This window comes from Pteronotus mesoamericanus, unplaced genomic scaffold, assembly GCF_021234165.1.
Source record: "Pteronotus mesoamericanus isolate MK-2021 breed Mesoamerican mustached bat unplaced genomic scaffold, CSHL_Meso_final contig_74, whole genome shotgun sequence".
In the NCBI taxonomy this organism is placed as follows: Eukaryota; Metazoa; Chordata; class Mammalia; order Chiroptera; family Mormoopidae; genus Pteronotus; species Pteronotus mesoamericanus.
This window is the reverse complement of record NW_026555247.1, coordinates 25,255,943-25,281,990: the sequence shown is the minus strand read 5'-3', so window position 1 is coordinate 25,281,990 and position 26,048 is coordinate 25,255,943. Positions and strand designations below refer to the sequence as shown.

General features: G+C 38.1%; 1 protein-coding gene across 5 annotated transcripts in view; it reads left to right on the top strand.

The window, feature by feature from the left end:
• Positions 1-7,840: 7,840 nt before the first annotated feature.
• PIAS2 (protein inhibitor of activated STAT 2) overlaps positions 7,841-26,048 on the top strand; it is a 75,451-nt gene continuing 57,243 nt past the window's right edge. For 4 of the 5 annotated variants that reach the window (XM_054583600.1, XM_054583598.1, XM_054583595.1 and 1 more), the window contains exon 1: positions 7,841-8,032. In XM_054583600.1, coding sequence (XP_054439575.1) covers positions 8,009-8,032 — 24 coding nt within the window. In that variant the 5' untranslated portion in view covers positions 7,841-8,008. Of the gene's footprint in view, positions 8,033-21,900; positions 21,954-26,048 lie in introns of those variants that run through there. The other variant, XM_054583597.1, reaches the window with a different exon arrangement.

Sequence of the window (26,048 nt, the reverse complement as noted above, 5' to 3'; positions counted from 1 at the left end):
ATGCAACAATGTGATTATACTTAATGCCATTGGACTATACAATTAAAAGTGAGTAAGATGGGCCTTGGCCAGTGTGGCTCAGTTGGTTGGAGTGGAGTCCTATAAATTGAAAGGTTATAGGTTTGTTTCTCTGTGTGTTGGATCATATAATGATTCTATTTTTAATTTTTTGAGGAACTGCCAAAGTGTATAGGTCATTCTGTTTTCTTCCTGTTCTATAAAGATTCCAATTAAACATTTGTTAGGCCCTTTCAACATTATCTTCTGTCTCTCAAATCTATGTCTCTAATATTTTCTTATATTTTTTCCATCTTTTTGTTTCTCTGTGTGTCATTCTGAATAGCCTTCTAACATATGTTCTGGTTATAAATTCTTGCTTAAGCAGTGGGTAATATACTATTAAACTTATCAATTGAATTTTTAAATATCTATTTAAATAACAGGTCCAACTCACTTTCCATCTTTTTGTTTCTCTGTGTGTCATTCTGAATAGCCTTCTAACATATGTTCTGGTTATTAATTCTTGCTTAAGCAGTGGGTAATATACTATTAAACTTATCAATTGAATTTTTAAATATCTATTTAAATAACGGGTCTGACTCTATTCCTGGTCAGGGCACATGCCTAGGTTGTGGATTCAGTCCTTAGTCAAGGTGCATGTGAGAGGCAACTGACTTTCTATGTTTCTCTTCTTCTCTCTCTCCTCCTTTTCACTCCCTCTAAAATCAATATGTACATCCTTGAGTGAGAATAAAAAAAATGATTAAGATGGCAAATTTTGTTGTGCATGTTTTATCACAATTTTAAAATTTATTGAGACTTGCTCTGTTATCAGTGTATGTTCAATTTTTTTTTGTAAATGTTCCATATGTGCCTGAAATAACACATTTTCTGCTCATTATTTATATTCATTGGGTCAAGTTTGTTAAATTATATCATTCCAAAAATCTGTACAAATTTTTATTTTTTGTTTGCCTTTTATATCGATTACTGAATAAGTGTGGTAAAATGCTCTCCTATATTTGTGGATTTTATTTCTCATTGTAGTCCTGTATGTTACATTTAGGCCATGTTATTTGGTGCATATATATTTAAAATTGCTTTATTTTACCAGTTAATTTAACTCACTTCGGAAAGTTCCCACGTATGGCATCCTCATCAGATATTTATAGTTCATTTTTATATCTGTTCCAAAGGCAATTTACTAATCAGAGGTCATTTTTGTCTATCATGTGTCCAGGTGAAAAGAGATAAAAAGTTAACTGAAGTTCAAGTTCTCATGCAGAATGAGAAAGGGTTTTGTTAACCCTTTATCAATGGTATATTTTATTAGTCTGGAAAATCTTAAACTCTCTTTTCACATATTACTTCTACCTCATTCTGTTTTCTTCCTGTTCTATAAAGATTCCAATTAAACATTTGTTAGGCCCTTTCAACATTATCTTCTGTCTCTCAAATCTATGTCTCTAATATTTTCTTATATTTTTTCCATCTTTTTGTTTCTCTGTGTGTCATTCTGAATAGCCTTCTAACATATGTTCTGGTTATAAATTCTTGCTTAAGCAGTGGGTAATATACTATTAAACTTATCAATTGAATTTTTAAATATCTCAATTCTAGAGTTTCTATTAGATTATTTTTTTCAAACTTTTTATTTAACATTGGCTTGTATGGCACAGTGGATCGTGCGCCAGGCCTGCTAACCGAAAGGTTGCTGGTTCAGTTCTCAGTTAGGACACATGCCTGGGTTGCAGGCCAGGTCCCCATTTGGGGGAGTGCAAGAGTCAATCGATTGATGTCTCTCTTGCACATTGATGTTTCCCTTCCTCTTATTGTCCCTCCCTTCCCCTCTCACTAAAAGTAAGTTTAAAAAATCTTTAAAAAAACATTTAAATTTTTTAGTGTAAGCATGTTTTTATTGCAATATTTTTCTGATTTCTGACTGTATGCTGGTCATTTTATTTGGAAAATTATCTGTAGGATAATTTGAGGTTTGGGGTGATGATATCTTCATCTCGAGAGGGTTTTTGTTTGTCTCTGCCGAGTACCCGTGGATGACCACTCTAGGCCCTGTTTATTTAATATTTAAGGCTTGAAGTTTCCTGATTACTGTAAAATCTTGTTGCAATTTGTAGAAGTGCTATTTACTTTTTGTTTATCTTTGCCCTACGGGGTTTCATATTAAATTTGGGGAGTATTGATCAGACTTTCCATCTTCTTTGGTATTAGATTTAGATTTATTTCTCTCTTGCTCAGCAGTTCTTCAGAAGTCATAGCTGAATTTATAGATTTTACTTGCATACTGTCAGATGCCTTCAGGACAGATGTTTGGTTTAACTACCTGGAATACTGCCTTCTAAGATTTTGCTGGATAAATCTTTATATTAGGTATTTGCTTCTGTTTTTCTACATCCAAATTTTTTTGGTTATTCTAAGTTGGTGAGTTGGATCAAATTATAGAGTTGTTTAATATATATGCTAGCATTACTGGGGTAAGAGCTCTTTATTAATTAGATAGGAAAACTAACTTTTGTCTGGGTTTGGCATCAAAGTTATAGTAGCATTTTAAAATAAGAAGGGAATGTTCCTTCATTTTTTAATTCTCTCTGTAGTGTTAAAAATCAGATCATTGGTTGTTTCTGGTGGGAGGTTTGACTGGGAAAGACCAGGAGTGAACTTTCTGGAGTACTGAAAGTGTTCTGTATCTTGATACACATTTTTTCAAAACTAATTGAAGAGTTTACTTAAGATATGAGAATTTCACTGTATATAAATTATATCTTAATAAAATTACTGGTCAAATATTAAAAATTATTGATTATAATTGGCATATATACAGGTATTCATCATGCTTTTAACTTTTCTTTCTCAATTTTAAATTATTTTATTTTTTATTTTTAGAGAGGGGGGGAAAGGAGGGAGAAAGGGAGAGAAACATTGATCAGCTGCCTCTTGTATGTGCCCCAACCAGGGACCAAACCTACAACCCAGGCATATGTCTTGACTGGGAATTGAACTGGTAAGCCCTCCCTTTGCAGGAGGCCCAACCAACTGAGCCACACCGGCCAGGGGTGCTTTCAACTTTTCTTAAAAACATTAAATATTTCAGAATAAAAAGTTGGAGATATAAAATTAAAGTTAAATTTATCAATGTTTCCTAGATATTAGTTTCATTAAAGGTTAACCCAAACACTATCAGCAAAATGTAACAGGGTGAAGAAATATGATTAAAATAGATTTATGTTTGGCAAAAGAAGAAAGGTGACTTGAAATTATCAGGGAGAATTGAATGTGGTATAGGCAAAGAGAAAAATCAGTAGAAAGGAAATGAGAGATGTTGAGATCATGGAAGATTGATGAATTCAGAGATAGGAAGGGAAAGGATTAACAAGAGAGAACTTGGAACTAAACTCAGTATTTCATGTACGGTCCAACTAGGTTGAATACTCTTTTCTAAAGATATTAGGACATATGCTAAGGCTATATAAGTGCTTCTTAATACTTTTTATGGCGTGTTTATCAGCTATTTAGATAGAAAAAAATATATTATCTGTCACTTTATAAGTTTATAAAGTACACTCCTAGACCTTATCTCATTTACCCCTCCAACAACCTGAGATAAGGAATAATCATTCTTGTTTTATAGATTAGAAAAATTACGTTAAGACTTTGCTAAAGCTACACAGCTAATAAGTGAGAAAGCCACTCCTGAGACTTTTAACTATTGCAATCTTAAGACACTTTAATTATAATACTTTTTTTTTTAATTGGATCAGATTAAGGTGGTGGCCCAACCAGATAATTGCCTAGAACCTCAATCCATAAAACATATTTTATCATTGAAAATGATATAAAGAAAATAGTACTTAATGGAGTTCCTCTGGGGAAACAGCTCTGTATGTGGCTGAAATGGTACTTTGGTATGGGGCCCATAGTAGTGAGATTACTGTTATGTCATACTATCAGGTAATTAGATCATTATAGGTGCAGATTTCTTTTTGATGAGCAGGATATTTTACAAATTTGGACCAAAGCTGAACTGCTCGGAACAGTAAAGAGAGAGGCATTCTTTCTACCCTTTACCACTCAGACGTTCTTTTAAACAAAGATTGAATAAATATTAAGGAGTATAGTTTAGAAAAGATGCCAAATTAATAATTTGGCTTGGGGAGAAAAAATAGGATCAAGATTTTTTTTGATAAAGTAACAGATAACCCACTTCAAACTACCTAAAACAGTAAAGGAAAGGAATTGGCTTAAGAAAACAGAAAAAGAAAATGGGTGTCAAAGTTAATTCTGATTTTTGTTGTTTTTTTTGATTACTGCCCATGAGATAGGTTGGTCCTCAGGCTGGCCCCCTTGTTGCAAAACAGCTATGTCATCCCACTTTCTAGAAAGTCTCCTTGACTCTAATCACTGAATAAATGTCCCACACATTTATTGGCCTACTTGGGGCCAGGGCCCACATTTGATCTAATTCGCAAAGCCTGGAAGTGGCCTATAATTGTTGGATTTACAAGTAGAGTTACTATCTAATCACCATGGCAAGGAGTACATTAGTTAGGATTGGCATAGGCCCATTTGGGGTAGCACCTAGAACTCTTTGCAGCCAAACTTACCCAACTCTATAATGAACACTAAAAACAAGTCTGTGCAGCTTGCTTCTCTTAGTTTTGTGTTCATGTTGGTTCCTGTAATATCCTTGGCAGAAAGACTTATTGTATTTCTTTTTAAGACTTTATTTATTTACTTTTATACAGAGGGGAAGGGAGGGAGAAAGAGGGAGAGAAACATCAATTTGTGGTTGCCTCTCATGCGTCCCCTACGGGGGACCTGGCCGGCAACTGAGGCATGTGCCCTGACTGGGAATTGAACCAGTGACCCTTTGGTTCACAGGCGAGCACTCCATCCACTGAGCCACACCAATCAGGACAGCTTCTTGTATTCTATTCATCTATTTCCCCAAAGCTCCTAGCCCACAGTGGCCTTCACTTAATGTCTTGTTGAACAATGTTAAACTGTACTGACGTATAAACCAAGGACAAAGGAGAATAAGCTAAGATCAAGAATAAGCCGAGCTGGATCACAAAGTTAATGGTCTAGGGCCAGAATTAGAACCTACTCTAGATACTGTTCATTCATCATTTTATTCATTAACCAAATATGAGGCCAACCGTTTGTCAGCATTTATCAGTCATTACCGTCAGGTGGTTTAAAAAAAAATTTTTTTTTTTAAGATAAACACTTAATCCCTGGCTAGTGTGACTCAGTGGACTGAGCGCTGGTCTTCAAACCTAAAGGCCACTGGTTCAATTCCCAGTCAGGCACACGTCTGGTTTGCCGGCCAGGTCCCTAGTTGGGGGTGTGCAAGAGGCAATCGATAGATGTTTCAGTCCCTTTTTCTCCCTCCTTCCCCTCTCTCTAAAAATAACTAAATAACATTTTTTAAAGATAAAAACTTAAAAAATAATTATTATATATCTAATAATCACACGGATATCTACATAATTACCATGGAGAAATATTACGAAGGAAAAGTTCAGGTCCTGATGGGGGACTCAAGAGTTGGAAAATTTTAGTTTAGGTAATAGCCAATAAGCTTAGTAATCAATGCAAGTAAAAAGCTATTGTCCCAGGAAATGAAGGTATGACACATCTTGACTCTGGAGGACCATGTACAGTTCCACCTTTGTGCCTCAGGACTGCAAGCAATCGAGAGGGTATCTGAGCCATTGTACTCCAGATGAAGACACAGATCAAAGAATGCTGCAGCTTTATTTGATTAACTTTTCTCCTGAATCCCAAATCCCTTACCTACACTTTTCTTCTCCTTATAAAAAGGGTCGGTTTAAAGTGGAATTTAAGATGGCCTGTTAGGGTACATAACCTGCTGTCTTCTCAGATCACCGGCTATCTGAATACAGCTTCCATAAAGATTCAATCCCTGTCTCTGCTTATTGGTTCTGGTAGTGACAGGCAACACGAACACAGGTTTTTCAGGTTTCAGTCCTGTGAGCATTCACAGAGAGGGATTTGAATTAAAATAGGGTATGTGAGTTTAGTAAGGTCTTTCTGGAGAACTGATACTTAAAACTGAGATCTGAAAGATGACCAGGTGTTTGTGAGGGGAAGAGGGAAAGAGTGGGAAGTTATTCTTGGCCCACAAATAAACATTCAGAGGTCTTAAAACGTGGTAGGAGTGGTAGGTCTGATGGAGGGACTCGAAGAGTATTGTTGGAGTGAGGAGTGGGGAGAGGCAGTAGGTAGGAACTATATTAAACAGGGCCTTGTAAATAATATTAAGTGTTTTAATGTCTCTTGTAGGAGAATTTCATCCACCTCTTCCAAGGAAACATGAACCTGTGTTTGGTCCAGCAAATTTTCTGACCAGCTTGATTCAGCATCTTCTCTCATCCTTTATCAGCAAGTCAGGGAATGCTATCAAGCTTCCTTCTTTCTTCTCTGCCCTTGTCATTTCATGCTTTCCTGGTTATCAGATTTCCCTGACCTCTCCACTTTTTATCAGTGCCTTTCTGAGGGCTTTTATTTCACTTCTCCCCTAGCATCCCTCACCCCCGAGCCTTCTCAACTCCACTGTCTATGACATTCAGTTGCCTTTCAAAGTCAGAATCAGCCAGGTTACTGTTGAGGATGTGGGTGAAAAAGGGGCCACATAGTCAGCTTGACAAGCTCAGGGGCAGCCTGCCTTGTGGGTCTTACAAACTCACGAGACCTAAAGCAACCACGTTAAGATGGCCCAAAATTAAAACCTCCTAACTAAAAGTGAGTCGTGGCAGATAGTCTCGTTCTAGGCCCGAATCTTCCTTGCAAAGGTCGATTTTTACCTTAACTTAGCCTGTCTATTGTCTTTGCAGCTATGATAACATACATTTAGAATGTCAGAGTAATTTCCTTTCTCTAGACCCCTGAAGGCACAATCTCCCATCATAGCAGGAGACTCAGAAACCCTCATTGTCATTGTTATGCATTGTTAACTGCTAACTATCCTGTACCCTCCTATGTAAAAGAAGTGTCCTTTTACTTTTTATCCAATCCCAGAGATTTCCCGGTTTTGCTATCCCCTGACTTTCTAATCACTCACCAATGGATTTCATGTTACACTCTTCCGCCCTTCCCCTTCCGTCTTATCCTTTGATTCTAATGTATAAAAATGAGATGCAAAACTGGCATCCTCCGGAGCATTTTTCTCAGTCCATTAAGATTTTTGGTTCCCACAACTGTCATGAGGCTGAAATAAACTAAAAAATTCTTACAGGTTTGGACATTTCTTAAGTCGACAAGGATATTAGCAATCCAGAGGTCCCACCAATCCTGCGTCATTAGATGGTAAGAACAGCTCACCCAACACCTATATTTAGATTGTTCGACACAACTACTCTGGGGGATGGTTTTATTTGCGGCTGCTTCCTCTGTCACAGCCAGCAAGGGGAAGGGGACCCTAAGAATAACCCCGAAATGTTCCTGCGAGGAGTTCCGGCCAGTTCTTCCAGTCTGCCAATCCCTTGGGCCAGGCCCATCTTCAGGCCAGCAGGTAACGCTGAAGTCACAACGGCGCTTCGCGGGGGAGGGGAGTGAGGGCCTCCGTGCGGAAAGGTGAGGCGGGAAGGCACCGCGCGGAGCCCAGGAGAGTAGGGCGACAGAGCCTGGGGCTGGAAGGCGTCTGGGTGACGCGCAGGCCAAAGGAAGATCGCAGGAGCTGACGCGAGAGGGGAGCGAGGCCGGAAGACGCGGAGGGAAAGTGGCGGGCCGGGTGGGCGGGGGGGCACCAAGTGGGCGGGGCCGCGCGCGTGGGGGCGGAGCTTCCGTGCCGGTCACGTGACGGGCCTGGTGGCGGCGGCGGCGGCGGCGGTAGCGGCCGCGGCGTCTTCGGCGGCGCCCAGTGCAGGATGGTGCTGGCGGCGGCGGCGGCGGCCCTGGTGGCGGCGGTGTCGTTGGCGGCAGCTGGAGGGGGTGCTGTGGCGAAAGCGGCGCCCGCGGGCGGTATAAAATGGCGGATTTCGAGGAGTTGAGGGTAAGCTGGGGCGCGGGAATGGAGAGAGGAGGCCGCGGGGGAGGGGTGGGTAGGGGAGGTGGGGAAACCGCAACGTCGCCGGGCGCCACCTTCTTGCTACGGGGAGACGGTTTGCGGAGCCCCGAGCTCCGGTCCGCCTCCGACGCGGCCCCCGGGCGGGTGTTAGGAGGTGAGAGAGGCTGCGGAGGGCCTGGGGCTCAGGGTGAGCGGCCGGGCAGTCCGGCCGAGGCTCCTCACACCTGACGCGGGGGGCCGGGGCCGTCCTCGCGAGGGGGAGGACACGACTTCCCCGTTATTTTGAGGGCCGTGGTGGAAAGCAGAATTTGCTTTTCCATCTTCGCGAGGAGTGTCAATGTTGACGGCGATTTAGAAGTCCACATGCTACTCACTTGGTGGGAGACTTGTTTTCTGAAACGTGAAGTTCGGTTTAGGAATTTTCTCTCCTCCTTTATGGCTGATGCTCCGGTTTAGTCCGATGTGTCACGAGGAGGGCCCCTTCCACCAGTGCTTTCTCAGCATCTTGGAGAGAAACGTGGTTTTGGGGGAACTCTGCCTTCAATATTCGGCCTTAACCTTGATATTTTCTTAGTGCCATGGTAAGAAATCCGCAAAGTCCGTGTTGTCATGAGTTTTGTTTGTGCACTTGGCTTGCTCTTGAGGAAAAATATTTTTCCTCCTAGTCTTAGAACAATATCATAACTTTATTGTTGATACCTTTGTATAGTAGAGGTGGTGGGGTGTGCTGGGGGTAGAATGGAAAGGATATTTTCCCCTGGGCTGAACAAGAGGGCAATAAACGAGGCGGATATATTTTTATGGCTCGCTGAATTGCTGGCGACGTTAACTGGAATACTTAAGGACGGAAACTCCGATTTTAAAAACAAAGTCAAAGTAGAGATGAACGTGAACTTGAAATTAACTGCCGACCTTTTGCATAACATAGGCGTATGATGTTAGAGTTATTTGAAATAAGAAGGGAAAGGAATCTGGTAAAAGATTCAGTTTTGTATGTTTAGTATCATTTTGGCGAGGGATCCGGTCGGGGAAGGATGTTGGCTGGTTACTTGGCTGTTTACGGTGGACATTAGCAAAAGAAAGTACTAGGTGGTTCTGATCTAAAGGGAGATTGTTATAGTTTGCATAATGCTTGTCATATTCCCTCCTGCTGTTTCAAAAAGAATTATTTAATTCCCAATAAAGAGAAAAGTGTATTAATGAGTTTATGCCCTGTACTAGTTGATACAGAGAACCATGATAGTAGGTAAAAGGTATTGATAATGATAAAGTATAAGGGTTTTAGTGTCTTACCGTTCCTGCTGTGGCACTTTTAACACCTGTGGATCTTTTGAGGCAACCAGGCCTGAGCCTTACTTGTGTGAATTCATGCGTTTGGTTTAGGATGAGAAGAAAAGGATGTCAAGTTGAAATTAAATTTATTTTACCCCCAGTATTGTCCTAATTTTTGAGTATAACAGATGTATACAACTTTACTTCTTCTAAGATTTTTTGTTGTTGTTGACAAAAACTTTTCTAATGCTTACACTTTTATAAGTGTTGGTCAAAGCTTAATAAAAAAGTAAAGAATTTATTTACAGGTATATGGCAGAAAGGATGGTTAGCGCTTAGGTTGGAGTAAAACTAGAAACTGCAAAGTGTTTGGAAACTGAAGAAGCTTTTCTACTTCTTTCCCTTCCCCCCTCCATTTCTTTTGCGGGTCAGCTTCATCATCTCTTTCTGTAAATCGCCTGTCTTTCCTTCTCCTTGCATTTGATCATTCTGGTGGGTTGAGGGAAAGGAAGAGGCAAGTTTTCTGTGAAGGGAAATTGTGGGCTGAATGGTCAAAGATGATTATAATAATGTGTCACGTATTAGAAGCTTCCATGGTGCTGGAGAAGAAATTATTCAATTCATCAGTTGCTTATTTACAGCACTTATATTGGAAGGAGTTCGTGGTATAATTAGTTTGCAGATTAACTAGTTGTGAATTAACCTGGGACAGGCTCATAAGAGTTGATGGCCTGGACCTCTGTTTACTGTCACCCTGCTTTCTAGTCTCTAGCAGAGCCAAGCACAAAGGTGGAGGAGAGGCAGAATATTTGGGTTCTGAAGTCCCTCACCTCTTCTTCAATCAGAGTGCCTTTTTTACCCTTGTCTTTCTCCTCAAGTTGCATTTCATATTGGTGTTGCCCTTCAGCTGTCCTATAAAGAGGCCCCTGTTGCAATTTAACCTGGTTAATCCACTCTTTCTACTTCTCTCCACTCAGGTGTGGGAGTAGAGGGGCAACTAGTGAAATAAAAATTTTTTTTGAAGAATTTCTCTTCTGTATTCCTCACCCCCTTTTGTGCATTGAGAGTTCATTATCTTTGTGTGTCAAAAGGAGAGTGAATGTGTGCCTAAGTACTGGATGTGTATTTGGGCTTGTGAAAGAGCCAGTGATTAGGACTTTCTTAATAGATACTGGTAAACCAGACACAGGAAATCTTTTATAACCTGAGGCTTAAGAAATGTTATAACAGATTTTCTGTCGCGAAGCCTTGCATGTTTAGTTTTTTAAACCTAGCAGGACTGGCCATCCTGGAAGCTTCAGGTGCTGTTGATTTGCAGAGGGAGAATGAATGGGAAGTTAAGAGGGGTTTGAGGTTAGAGGTTCTTCTTCCTCCTTATCCCTCAACAGTTGGACAGGGAAATAGTCTTATAGGTATTAATAGATGTAACAATCTCCTATGTGATTCAAGGCTATTAGTGGTATTAAAAGATAAACTGAGGCATTAATATTTTAGGAATGAATTGGAGCAAAAAAATCAGTTTGAATTGGGCAGCACCAAACCAGAAGTGATTAGAAGCACTCAGTTGATAGGAGCTCGGGAAAAACTTAGAAAAGACAGAGCAAAGTAAGGAAATTATTGATTGACTGTAGCTTAAACCCTAGTTGGCTTAGATTTTGGTTTGTTTACATAGACACTAGTCTAATGGCCTCCTTGTTTAATTAATTTAACAATTTCCCTCCTTTTGGTCATTATGTCATACATGAGAATTTGACTAGAAACTTTATATTTAGAACTACTTAGGCACCATCAGGGTTAAATTGCTCTAGTCTCATGTGAAACTCACAGATTATGATGTCATCCATGGAAGAATTGCTTTTGCTGTTTGTCTTGTTGTTCATCGCGTTTGTTTCTGGATAGTGACGCGAGCATGATAAGGTCTCTTTTAACGAGGTTAGAGGGCATTCTTTCTTAGGCATCATTTCCAGAATGCCTACTGCCCAGGTTGTAAGTTTTGGAAGGTTTGACCATCTGTAGGAGGTTCATGGAAAGCTTCCTTTACCTGGTGGAAAAACACTTTGGCGTAATGCATTAAAGCTTTACAATATTGAATCATATCAGAATTTATGAGTACAGGAGACACATGGTTTTTATCATCAAAGGCATAGGTCTTCTTGTTACTATTTCATAAAGTGTTAATTTATGCTTTTGTATAGTATTGGTCTAATTGTCACCAAAACCAATGATAGAACTTTTGGCCAGGGTAGTCCAGTTGATACTGTTAATTTAGCCAGCTTTAGTTTTAAGTTACCATTTGTTCATTGGACTTTACTAGGTGATATAGGACAGTAAGGACAACAGTAATGCCATTGAATCAGCAATGCTGTATTTAATTGTTTAATTATTTGTCCAGTGAAATGAGTTCCCCTATCACTGGAGATTTCTCTGGGAATACTCAGTAAAGGAAATGTACGTATTTTCTAAAAGTTTCTGAGCCACAGTTATGACAGCAGCCTTCTTTCTGAAGGCTTTAATCCATCCTGAGGACATACAATTACAAGACCATATTGATAACCCATGTGGGAGGCAGTTGAATGAAATCCATTCATAAGTGTTCTAATGGCCTAAGTAGGTCACCAGTGGGAATGGCCTTCCCAGGGTTATGGTCCTGACAAATCAGATATTGGTCATAAAACAAATTTGAGACCTTGGATCAGTAGTTCAACCAGTACTTTTTCATAATTTCGAGCATTTTATCTGTGCCATGATGAGTTGCTGAATGTAGAGCTTTTGGTAATGCCATTTTTAGGGACACAGGAAGAGCCAGGTGCCTGTCTGGGCCCTTAGTGAGTCCTTGTTTAATATTAAATTTGCACCCTTGTTTGTCTCAACATTGTTACTCTAGCTTTGGTGCCTGATTTGGTCTTTTTTAAAAAAAATGTATTGTAGTTTTTAATCCTCACCCGAGGACATGCTTATTGATTGTAGAGAAAGAGGAAGGAAGAATGAGAAAGAGGGAGAGAAACATTGACTGGCTGCCTCTCTTACGTGCCCTGACCAGGACCCAATGCGTAACCTAAGCATGTGCCCTGATCGGGAATCAAACCAACTACCTTGCGGTTTATGGGAGGATGCTCCAGCCAACTGAGCCATACAAGCCAGGGCCTCATTTTTCTCTTTTATATAAATTATTATAAATAATTTGGTTAGAGTCAATCCTATGGAGTTTATTTAAGTTGCATATTGGAACAATTTAGTTGTAGCTAATGTAGCATCTGCAGGAGCATTTTCCTGAACTTGGTTCTGTTTTTCTAGTATGTGAGCTTCAGTTTTAATAATTGCATTTCAGCTAGGCAGTAGAATGACAGAGAGCAGTTCATTTACTTGGGGGCCATTTTTGATTGGTGTTCCACTAGAAGTGAGGAATCCTTTCCGTTTCTTTAACATACCAAAGTCATATCTGCTGTTAGTATAAATGTTTACTGATTTTCCATTGGCTAGCTAATAATATTAGTTAAAGTGAGGCCTTGTAGTTCTGCTGGTTGAGCGCTGCTACAGCATGTAATGCTTGATATTTCCCTTCTGCATTCATAGCATAGGACCCATGGATGAAAAGTGTTAAATCTGGGCTTCCCAGTGGTGTGTTTTGCAAATGAGTGAAAGGGCTTAATAACCATGATACCATGTCTACACAGTTATGGTGATCTGTGCCATTGTCATGCAAGGGTAGCAGGATTGCGCAAGTTGCAGTGCTTAAAGTGGAGTTTAGAAGGTGAAAGGAGAAGGATCTCATAAGATGTTAATCTGCTTGATGTTGAAACTGATGGGAGCTCGATAGACTCAACAGCATGAGGTACTTAAGTATAAGTCATATCCTAAAATCCCAAATTCCACCAACTCAGTTGCTGTGGCTATTGCTTTCAGTTTGGGTATGTTTTGATTACTGGGTTTACTGGGTTAGTAAAGTTTGGGAACCCTGGGGTGGGAGTTTGTTGTAGGGTTAATTTTAGTTGGCTAAAGGCCTGCTCATGGTTTTCTTTCCAGGGTAAGTGTTCTGGAATTGAGTTCCTTGTAAGTTCATATGGAGGAGTGGTGATCAGAAAAAAATTTGGAACCCAAGCCTACAATATTCTGCAGGTCCAAGGAAACTTGTCAGCTGTCATTTACATGTAGGTCTGGGGAAGTATTGGATACTAGTGTTTATTCTTTCAGGTGAGAGGGAAATATGACTTTTGTAGTCAAATCATGTCCTAACTTGTGAACCTTTTTTGAGAATTGCAGTTCTTCCTTGGAGGCATTATGGCCTTTACAAATTCATTGCTATAATAGATAAATTGAATCTGTTTCCAAATTCTCCCTTGTAGAGGAACATAGCAACAAATCATCTACATATTGAAGGAATGTAGAGTTTTTAGGGAACTGTAAAGTTGCCAGGTCTTGATGTAAAACCTGAGAAAAGTAGGATGGGGCTTCAGTGTGCCCTGTGGCATACAGTCTAGGTATATTATACTGTTAGTTTCTCTACATGAAGGTAAACAAATACTGATTCTCCTTGTCAACTGGGATACTAAAGAAAGAGTAGAGCAAAGATCTGCCACTGGACCATTTTGAGTCTGTAGGTACATTAACAAGGTATTTGGAACTACAGGGAACCTCGGTATCACAGTGTTATTAATGACATGCAGCAAATCCCCAACTTCACCCATTTGGTTTTTAATGGGTAAGATCAGAGTGGTACAGGGACTAGTACATGGAATTACAAGTCCTTGCTTAATTAAGTCTTCTAGAGTTAGTGAGAGCCCTAGAGTACCTTCTGGTTTTAGTGGATATTGAGGGGATTTAGGCAAGGGTTTGGAATGATCTATTTGGATTTTTGTGGGTTTGGAGCTTTTAATTTTACCTTTGTAAGAAGCTGATAGGCATTTTGGCACTTCTGAGAGAATGGGGCTTCCAGATTTGTCAATTTCATCAGTTACCTGCTTGCAGAGATGCAGAGTAGCTCATGGTCAGGAGAGATAGGAAATTCTAGTATCATTCCTTTTTTTGAGTTAAATTTTATATGACTCCTCAATTTAGAAAGCAAATCTTGTCATGACAGGTTTACTGGAGCAGAGTAACATAGAAAGTAAGTATGTTTCCCCAAAATGGCCATAGTGATCAGGACTGGTTTAGATACAGGTACCGTTTGTTTTTGTTTTTTGTAATTCATTATTTTATTACAGTTGTCCCAGTTTTTCCCCCTTGTCCCCCTCTCTTTGCACCGTCACTTCCTCTGGCTATCCCTCCTCCTTTGTTCACGTCCATGAGTCATACATATAAGTTCTTTTGCAACCCCATTTCCTATACTTGCTCTTAAACATCCCCCTGCCTATTCTGTACCTACCAATCTGTACTCAGTCCCTTCACCTTTTCCCCCGTTCTCCCAGACACTCCTCACTGACCACCATCCCAGTGATCTCCATATCTTATTTTTCTGTTTCTGTTCTGCTTGTTTGCTTAGGTTGGTTTTTTTAGATTCAGTTGTTGATCATTGTGTATTTTTTGCCATTTTAATGTTCATAGTTTTAATCTTTTTCTTAAATAAGTCTTTTCAACATTTCATATGATAATGGTTTGGTGATAAGGAACTCCTTTAGCTGTACCTTGTCTGGGAACCTTTGATACTAAATGATAGCTTTGCTGGAGAGAGCAGTCTTGGCTATAGGTCCCTGGTTCTCATCACTTTGAATACTTTTTGCCCGTCCCTTCTAACCTGCAAAGTTTCTTTTGAGAAGTTAGCTGACAGTCTTATGAGAACTCTTTTGTAGGTAATTATGTGCTTTTCTCTTGCTGCTTTTAAGATTCTCTGTTTATCCTTCGGCATTTTAATTATGATGTGTCTTGGAGTGCGTCTCTTTGCATCCCTCTCATTTGGGACTCTCTGTGCTTCCGGGACTTGTATATCTGTTTCCTTCACTGAATTAGGGAAGTTCTCTTTCATTATTTGTTCAAATAAATTTCCAATTTCTTGCTCTTTCTCTTCTCCTGGCACCCCTATGATGTGAATGTTAGAATAGCTGAAGCTGTCCCAGAGGCTGCTTAAACTATTGTCATTTTTTTGGATTTTTTTTTCTTCTTACTGTTCTGCTGGGTTATTTTTTGCTTTCTTATGTTCCCAGTCATAGATTTGATTCTTGGCTTCATCCTCTCTACTGTTGTTTGCCTGTCAATTATTCTTTATTTCAATTGGTGAATCCTTCATTTCTGTCTGGATCTTTTTATGCTGTTGAAGTCTTCAGTAATTTCCTTTGAGCATCCTTATTACCAGTGTTTTGAATTCTGCATCTGATAGATTGCTTATATGCCTTTTGTTTAGTTCTTTTTCTGGAGTTTTGATCTCTTCTTTTATTTGGGCCATGTTTCTTTGTCTCCTCATTTTGGCAGCCTCCCAACACAGGTACCCTCTGTATTTGGTTGGGAACTCCCATTACAGAAATATTATCTTTACTCCTAGAGATTTGCTGTTTCATAAAAGTAGATAAAGTAGCTCTGGTATCCATCAATATGGTACAGGATTCTTCATTAATTTTCACCTTAGTTTTGCCTTGCTCATTTAGAGGTATCATGGGGAGCAACTTTTCCAAAAGATCCCTCAGCCCCATTAATGATGATTATTTTTAATCAAATTTGTAAAGACCTTCTGATGTAGGAACATTCTGGCAAAAGGTGGAAGATTATTAAATGATGGGTTCAGTAGGGGGGATTTCCTTTTCTAGTGCCCTGGTTATTTGCAATAAAGGCTTATATTTTAGGGCACAGTATTCCTGAGTGGAAGCCCTCCAGTTCTGGCTTGAAGTGGGGATGTGGAAGTTGAGCTGTTTATTGGCTTTAAAATTTTTACCTTGCTACAAAGTTTTTTCAAAATGCTCAGCTAACTCAGCAAGAGAGGCAGCTTCCCAGCCCACCTTGTGTCGCTTTACTTGGCTATCTAGGTTGGACTGGAGCCTGCTCATAAATAAGGAAGTCAGGGCTTTTTTTGTGTTTATTTTTAATGAAGAAAGCCCAGAATATTACACAAAGTGTTTCCAGTCTTGTGTTGTAGTCTGAGATTGGTTCATTTTTTGTTTGTTTGTTTGTTTGTTTGTTTGTAAGATTGAATGATAGACCAATCAGTCATTTGAAGAAATACTTTATCAATACTTTCAAGAGGTCTTGGGCTATTCTTCTGGTGTGTTTTGGGCTGTCCCCAGCAGAGTGACTAGTAGTATGTGGATCTTTAATATTGCTCCTGGGCTCTTCCCCTGTAGTTTCAGCCATCCATATGCATACATCGTCAACTCCTAATGTTATATGGATTAATTGGTAGAAATCTGGGAGTTCCAGATTGTAAAGTCCAAATTCTAAATTCCTTATAAAGTTTTTGAGGATTTTCTTTAGGGATTGGAAGATCTTTGATGATGGCCCTAAGCTCAGTCTTTGGCCGTGGAGAAGTTGGTGACCATGGAGAAGCTGCTATTCCAAGTTCAGCGGAGGGCCTCACTTTATTTTTTTAAAAAATTTGTTTTTAAATTCTCACTTGAGGATATGTTTTTATTGATTTTGAGAGAGAGATGAAACATTGATTTGAGAGAGAAACATCCTGGAGGACCTCAGTTTAAAAGGTATTTGTTTAACCTCTCTCTCAGGTTCAGAGTGAAAAGGAAATTGAGGGGATTAGTAGGTTCATAATATTTAGGGAAAGGGTAAAGGGAAGGCTCTGTCCCAGCAGTCAGGGTCAATTGAGTTAGTCAGCTTGTTCATTAAGTTTTCCATTTTCCATTTGCCTTTTGTAAACAATCTTTTAGAGCAGGTATTATTGATTCACTTAGTTTCTTAGAAGTTTCTCCATACCAATAAAAATACATTTCATTGTTTTGGGGAAATTCAGGACCCTTTTGTCTAGAGAGTATCTCATGAATGGATAAAGTTATCTAGGTAAAACTTCCCTGCTGTGGCCACTGTAATTCAGGATTATTTTTGGTAAGCTTTACCCACTGGTTCAGAAATGCACAGGTTCACCCTGGCCAGGTAGCTCAGTTGATTAGAGTGTTGTTCCAGTATGCCAAAGGTTGCAAGTTTGATCCCCGGTCAGTGCACATGGAAGAATCAACCAATGAATGCATCAATAAATGGAACAACAAAGGGATGCTTTCTCTTTTTCTCTTTCTTCTCTCTAATCCTTCTTTTCTCTCTCTAAATTCAATAAATAAATTTTTTAAAAGAAACACACAAGTTCTGGACCCATAATTTCTATACATGTAGTTAGCCAGGAGTCCCCAGTGGAGGAGTCCCAGATTGTGTGGACTCAGAGATACCCCTTTTTTTCTTCCTGAGGAATCCAGTCCATCTTAAGCTGGATCCTGTCCAACCCTAGACCCAGTCCAGTTTCCTTTAGTTCTGCCAACCCCAGACCCAGTCATGAGACAGAAATGCTCAAATAAATTTGAAGAACTCATTTAAATACAAAAACTGTGGAGCTCAGATTTGAGAGGTACGTACCTGTGACTTCCAGATACATCAGAAAAGTAGTGGATCCACTGGGCTCAGTGGCTACCTTCACCAGGTAGCTCGTTGCTTTTGGGGGTTGCGTAAGGTCTCTTTTGAGTCCTGCATCTGACACCAGAAGTGTTAAAATATAAACTTAAGACATACGAAAATTTTAGGACTTTATTTGAACAAAACTTGATGCGAATTGGGTAGAGCCAAACTGGAAGTGGTTAGAAGCTGGAAGAAAAAAAACTTTTTATAGAGAAAAGATGAAAACAAAGTAAGGAAATTATTGCCTGGCTATAGCTTAAACCCTAGTTGGCTGTTTGTGGTGGTTGTCCTTAGGCTTTGCTTTCATACCCTGGAGGTATTTTTAGGCTTAGATTTTGGTTTACTACCGTGCTGCTGAGTGCAGCATTTGAGCCACTTCAATCTAGTGAGCTCCTTATTAACAGTAGGTACTGATTAATTTAACAGAAGATATTTTATATTAAGAGGCTTAAGTAATTTTTTAACAGATTTTTCTTTCTAGAAGCCTTGAGTGTTTGGTTCCTTACACCTAGCAGAGCTTGCCATCCTGGTAGCTTCAGGTGCTATTGGGGTTGCAGAGGGAGAGTGGGAAGTTAATGCGGGATTTGAAGTTAGAGGTCCTCAACCCTTCTACCCCCCAGCTATTGGGCAAGATAGTCTGATATGATCGATGAAACAGAATCTACCCTGTGATTCAAAGCTGTTAAGGGACAAAATTAAAATTTCCAGGAGGACTTCAGTTGATTGAGTTTATGTCTATGAAAGCCCTTTCAAAACTAAATACAGCTGACTCTTGAACAGTGCAGGGGCTAGGGGCTCTGACCCCCTGTGCAGTTGGAAATTCACATGTCTTTTGACTTTACAGTTTGCTCTTCAGATATGTGGATTCAACCAACCACAAATCAAAAACTTTATTTTTTCATTCATTAATTCATTTGTTCTTTCATCAATTCATTATTTAGCAAATATTTACTGAGCACTTAAAAATTTTAATTTTCCTTTTCAATTTGTTTACTTTCAGTATTATTTTGTATTGCTTTCAGGTATATAGCTTCATGGTTAGACAATCATATACTTTATATACTGTTCCCCTTGACATTTCCAGTGCCCCAACCAGCAACATGCATCGTTACCATGTTGTTATTGACTGTTTTTCCTATGCTTTACTTACATGCCCATGACTATTTTGTAAACTAACCAATTTGTGCTTCTTAATCCTTTCACCTCGTTCACCCAGTCCCCCAATCTCCCTCCCCTCTGGCAACCACCAGTCTGCTCTCTTGTGTCTGTGTATCTGTTTCAGTTTTGTTTATTTTGTTCTTCAGATTCCACATATAAATGAAATCAGATGGTATTTGTCTTTTACTTATTTCACTGAGCGTAGTATCCTCTAGGTCCATCCATGTTGTCACAAATGGTAAGATTTCATTATTTTTATGGCCAGGTAATATTCCATTGTATATATATACCACAGCTTTTTCATCCACTTCTCTATTGATGGGCACTTGGGTTGATTACGTATCTTGGCTATTGTAAATACTGCAATGAACATAGGAGTGCATATATTCTTTGTAATTAGTGTTGTTTTTGTTTTTTCCTTTTTTCTGGATAAATTCCCCAGTAGTGGAATCTCTGGTTCATGAGGCAGTTCCATATTTTATTTTTTGAGGAAACTCCATACTGTGATTTCAGTGTTTGGTTGGGAAACTGCGGTTGGGAATGTGAAAATACTGTTTTTGATCTGTGGTTGTTTGAATCTACCGATGTGAAACCCATGGGTATGAAGGGCCAACTGTATTTCTTTTAAAAAATCCATATGTAAGTTGACCTGCGTGGCCCAAACCTGCAGTATTCAAGGATCAACTCTATTTAAGTTAAAATGAAGTAAATAATTCCCAATAGTTAACCAGATGTTCTTATCTATAGTAGACACTTTTACATTTGTTTGCCCCTTAGGTGTGTACCCTATCTCTGATGAACACGAATATCTTTTCTGTTAAAGCTGACATTTTTCTAAGTAAAACATTCTTCAGATTTTTCTCAGCATTTTTGTCTTTGTTTTTCTTAGATTGGATCTTAGTCTTTTTAAAAAATATTTTAATTGAGATGTAATTACATAACATAAAATTCAGCCTTTTAAAGCATTCACGTCAGTGATTTGGCCTGTTCATAAAGTTCAACCATCCCCACCATCTGATTCCAGAACATCATTACGCCTAAAGAAACCTTATACCCATTAGCAGTGACTCCCTGTACCCTGTTTCCCCCAGCCCTTGGTTTTCACTAACCTACTTTCTGTCTCTTTGGATTTGCCTGTTCTGGACATTTCATAGAAAAAGAATCATACACATGACCTTTTGTATGTGGCTTTTTTCATTAAAGTAGCCTTTCCAGGGTTCATTCGTGTCGTCGCATTTATCAGTGCTTTATCCGTTTTGATGGCCTAATGATATTCCATAACATTTTGTTTATCCATTCGTGAATCTGTGTACATTTAGGTTGTTTCTGTTTCTTTACTAGTATGAACATTCACCTACAGATGTATAAGTTTTGTGTGGACATACATTTTTATTATTTTTATTTTTATTTTATCCTCACCCAAGGACATTTTTTCATTGCTTTTAGAGAGGGAGTAGGGGAGAGAGAAACATTGATTGGTTGTCTTCTCGTTTGTGCCCTGACTGGGAATGGAACCTATGACCTTTCTGTCTGCAGGATGACTCTCCAAACAACTGAGCCACACTGGCCAGGACTTTATTTTTTAATTGTTATTTATTGATTTTAGAGAGAGAGGAAGGGGGGTGGGAGGAAAGAGAAACAGAGACAAAGACATTGATTTGTTGTTTAACTTATTTATGCATTTGTTAATTGATTCTTGTATTTGCCCTGACTGGGGATGGAACCCATAACCTTGGTGTATTGGGATGATGCTCTAACCAACTGAGCTGCCTGGCCAGGGCTGGACATATGTTTTTAATTCTCCTGGGTAGTTATCTAGGAGTGGTATTCTGGGTCATGTGGTAGCTCTATGTGTAAGTTTTTGAGGAACTCCTGTACTATTTTCTAAAACTACTGCACCATTTTACATTCCCACCAGCAGTATATAAAGGTTCCACATCTCGTGTTGCACAGTGTGAAATGGTGTCTCATTGTGGTTTTGATTTGCATTTGCCTGATGATTAATGATATTGAGCATCTTTTTATATGCTTATTGGTCATTTGTATATCTTTAGAGAAATGCCTGTTCAAACATTTAGCCCATTTTCAAAATTGGGTTTTTTTAAAAATTAAATTTGAATTCTTTATTCTAGACACAAGTTCATTATCAGATAAATGATGTGCACATATTTTCTTCCTTTTTTGGACTGTCTTTTTCACTTTCTTAATAATGTACTTTGAAGCACAGGAGTTTTTAATTTTGATGGTTTATCTACTTTTCCTTTTGTTGCTTTTGGTGTCAAATCTAAGAAACCATGGCCTAATCTAGTCATAAAGATTTGTGCCTGTTTTCATCTAACATGTTATAGTCTTAGCTTTTACATTTAGGTGATTGATCTATTCTGAGTTAATTTTTGTTTATGGTGTTAGGTAGGGATTAGTTTTCACAGCACCACTTTTTAATGACAGTCCTTTTATTCATTCATTCATTCATTTATTCATTCAAGTACAGTTGTCTCCCTTTCCCCACCACCACTTTCCCCTGCTGCACCCACCCCCACCTCCCACCCTCAATTCTTCCCCACTTTGACTTTGTCCATGGGTCCTTTAATATGTTCCTTTACTTGACCCTTTCCCTTTTTTTCCCCATTACCCCCTCCCTTAAAGACAATTCTTTATCCATTGAGTTGTCTTGACAGTCTGTGTTTATTGAGGTGCTTCAACATAAAGAAATGGAAAGGTGAACTGAAGTGAAAGTGTTACATGGAATCAATTGATATCATACCCCAAACTATTTTCTATGAATACTCATTTTGAACCTGCTAGTAATGTGGCCTTTTCCCTAGATTTTTTTGAAAAATGGTTTGAAACTAAGTTTTGGGTTTTTTTGTTTGTTTTTCACTTTGCAGAGAACAATATAAACCTAAGACATTCAGAGCTCTCCATTTGCTTATCCATATAGGTCAGTAAAAGCAAATCTTTATTATGTCACAGAATGTATGTATGTTTTTTGGTATTTGTATGAATATTGACTTTATGTTGTTGAACAAGTTTTAATAACATTTTGTATTCTCTTATTTCCATTTCTCATTTTTTTAAATGAAAGCAATTGTGTAGTCAGTGCAGAAAAATCCCCAAAGTAGAAGTCCTTCCTTCCCCACTAAGTCCCACGCCTGATATAAGTGCCTTAAACTGTTTTTGTTTTTTAAAAATTTTTAGGTTAATTCCAAAACTCAAAAGTACCAACGTATCTTTCTGTATCTTGATTTTCCTTCCAATTGTAAACAGTATGTGTTGCTTAACTTTTTAGTAGATACAGAATTTAGGTCATTATGTTTTCTACCTTGTTTCTAATTCCACTCTTAAATTTTTTGTACTACTCTGGTATTGATTATTCTTAACTTTTTGCAATAGTTAAATTCCTGTTTCTTGGCCTATCAGTTTTAGACAATAACTCTTTAGTTCTGAGCACTTAACACCCATATATTTCTCATTGTTTCACCTACCTCCACACTTCCTTTCCTTCCAGCCTTAATTTTCTATCATTTATATTACAATTTATCACTCTTCTATACTTCTTTGTGCTTCTAAAGGAGATTCTAGAAATTGAGTACTAATAACTAGCCTTTGTAATATGAATATTAGTCATCGTGGAACTAAGTAGTGTGGAGCTGCAGAGGAAATTGTTACTAAATCTGTGCTCCTTACAGGAGAAATACAACAAACTCCCACTTGAGTGAGGACAGCTCATGGATATGATTTTTTAAATTGGGTATTACATTGTGTTTTCGTCTTATAGCCATTCAGTTTTTCTTGAAGATAGGCTTTCTGGAGCTCTACACTTTCCTTTTCTAATTTGGGCAGCTTGCTTTCTAGATGTACTAATACAGCTGTCATCCTGGATTACTTTACATTGCACTCCTGAGTTAGGGCTGTTATTTGGATCCCATGCCTTTTTTAAAAAAATGTATTGCATTTTTATTTTACTGGAATGTAATCATGAGTAGTTGTTTTAGGAAGGGGTATGGTTGGTGATAAACTTTGTAATTTTTTTGAATGTTTGAAAATGGCTTGCCTTTGCTTTTGATTGAAAGTTTAGATATAGAAGTTTGACTTGGTAATACAGTTTTTTCCTCTGAACTTTGAAAGCTTTGCTCTAGCAATTTGAAGCACCCAGTGTTGCTAATAGAGGCCTGTGGCAAATCCGATAGCTATCCTTTTGTAGTAACCTCCTTTATGGTCTTTATGGTGATCTCTTTACCTTTGGCCTGTTAAATGTGTTTAGTTGTAGGCTTTTTCATTCCTTCTGGAGGGTAATTTTTCAGATCTAAGACTCTTCAGGTCTAGGAAATGATCTTCTATGATAATTTCTTCCCTCTTTTTCTGTTTTTTCTCAAACTCTTCACAGGTAAATGTTGGACTTAATAAATTGAAACTATATTTGTTTATTGCACTCTGGAAGAGTTTCTTGACTTGGTCTTTGAACTTTTCTATAGAACTTAATTTCAGTAATTATGTTTTTAATTTATTAGAGCTTTATCCTCCCTCCTTTCCTTTCTCTGTTCCTGAGTATCGTGCATGTTGAAGTTTGTTCATTCTCTTCCACTAGCAAAATAATAGAGTTCCAGTTTATCTATGTCCTTTCTTGTCTCCTTTTTAAATTTTAGACATTTTGGTGAATATTTAATAGTTTTAATTTGTATTATTTTCCTAATAAGTAATGATACTAAACCCCTTTTAATATACTTATTGGCTATTTGGATAGCCTTTGTGATGTGACTTGCCAGGTTTTTTTGCCCATTTTTGTATTGGGCCATTTGTCTTTTTCATACTTTTTTGTAGGAGTTCATAATATATCCGAGCTACCAGCTCTTACAGGTTATATTTTGCAAGCAGCTTCTCGTTTCCACAGCCTTACCAGCCTATTCAGAGTTCTACTTGACTTCTCAAGCAATCCAGTGCCCTTTTCTCATTGACAAGTATCTCCAGGGGAAAAGAGACATCCAGTGTTGTAGGCTTCCCTTCTTTCCACAGTTCTTGGCTCTTCAGGTCCTTGCTGCCTTTGTAGTACTTTGTGGTTTTCGGACAGATGTGTTTTCTATTGTGTTCAGTGTCTAGTTTTTCTCAGGGAGGGTTGGTTTGAGACAGTCTAGTCAGTCAGTCAGGAGATACGGAAGTAGGCCAGCTCCTCCTGCATTGTAGTTCTTCAAGGAGCTTCTTGTCTGTTAGCTTCTCCATACAATTTTAGAGTCATCTTTTGAAGTTATATAGATACACACGCAAAACCTGTTGGGATTTTCATGGGAAATGCATTGGAGAAAAATAACTTTTTGTTACTTTTTTAACCATGAACATTGAAATGTCCATTTATTTAGGTCTTTTACAGTGTCTCTCAATAAAGCTTTATAATTTTCAACTAAACTATTGCAGATATTTTGTTATTCCTAGATACCTTATATTGTATCAAATCATAAATGGTATTTTTTGATAATTATTTTTTATCTTGTTGGTATATAGAAGTAAAATTTGACTTTGTGTAACAATCTTGCTATACTTCTAATTGTGATGTAATCTATAGAATTCTTTTGGATTTTCTGTGTAGACAGACCTAACTGTGAATAACGGTCTCTTTGTTTCTTCCTTTCCAATTTTTATGCCTTTTCTTTCTTTCTTTCTTTCTTTTTTTTTTTTTTTTTTTTGTCTTAATGTGCTGGCTAGGAACTCCAGTACTATGTTGAATAGAAGCAGTGATGGGACATCCTGATCTTGTTCCTGATTTTAAAGGAAATGCTTTCAAATTTCACAGTTAAGTACGATGCTTGCTGTAGGTTTTACGATGCTTGCTGTAGGTTTATAGTAGGTACTCTTTTCAGGTTAAGGATGTTCCTTTCTATTACTTGTTTGCTCACTTTAAAAGAAATGGATTTTGAATTTTATCAGAAGCCTTTTCTGCATCTTTTGAGAGGATCATGTTTGCATTCTGTAATCTCTTAATGTTTTTTTCTTCTGTAATCTGTTAACATGGTGAAATGCATTAATTGATTTTCTAATATTTAAATCAGCCTTGTGTTTCAAGTGTAAAGTCAGCCCTAATCTGTCTCTTTTTTTCTTGAACTCAGTTTGAAAATAGTTGTTAATTCAGGATTTTTTCCTCTACTAATGTGTAATAATTGACTTAAAATTTAAAAAAAATATACTTTTCCTCTTTCTTCTGGAAGAGTTGAGGTAAGATTAGAATGATCTCTTTCTTAAGTGTTTGGTAGAACTCCCTTGTAAAATTGTTACTGGTGTTTTCTTTGTGGGGTACTTCTTAACCATTGTTTCAATTGCTTTGATTGTAGGGGTTGTTTGTCTTTTCAGTTTTCAAACTGGTTTCAGTAGATTATATTTTTATAGAGAGTTGTTCATTTCATCTGTGTTCTTGAATTTATGGCATTAATTTGTTAATCTCTTAATTTTGTAGCAACTGCAGTTAACGTCCCTCTTATCTTTTTTAAAAAAACTCTTCTTTTCCTTGATCCGTGTTGAAAGCTAAAAGCTTCCCACTTTTTAAAGACTTCAAATAATCAAGTTTCATCTTTCGTGCTCTTAAATGTATCCTCCCCCTTTTTGTTAATGTCTGTTCATTTTTTCCCCCTTACACTTCCTTTGGGTTTATTTCTGTTCTTTTTCTGATTTCTTAAGTTGGACACCCTTGCTTATTTTCAGAATTTTAACATAGGCATTTAAGACCAAGAATTTCTGTGTATTGCCTTTCCTGCATCACACAAGTTTTAATGTGCAGTATTTTCATTTTCATTTTTACTTGTCTCTCTTCTTTTGTGGATTCTTACATCATTTATTTAAAAGTTTTGTTTTCAAAAATAAAGGAGCTCCTTTTTTTTCCCGATATGTAATTGTGTTGTGGTGAGGCAACATGATTGTATATCAGTCCTTTGGAACTTATTGAAACTGTGTTGTCAATTTATAATTTTTGTTTGTACTTGAAGAGAATGTATACTTTCTAAGTGTTGTGAAAATTTATCCATTAGTTAGGTTTGTTAATTCTTTTGTTCAA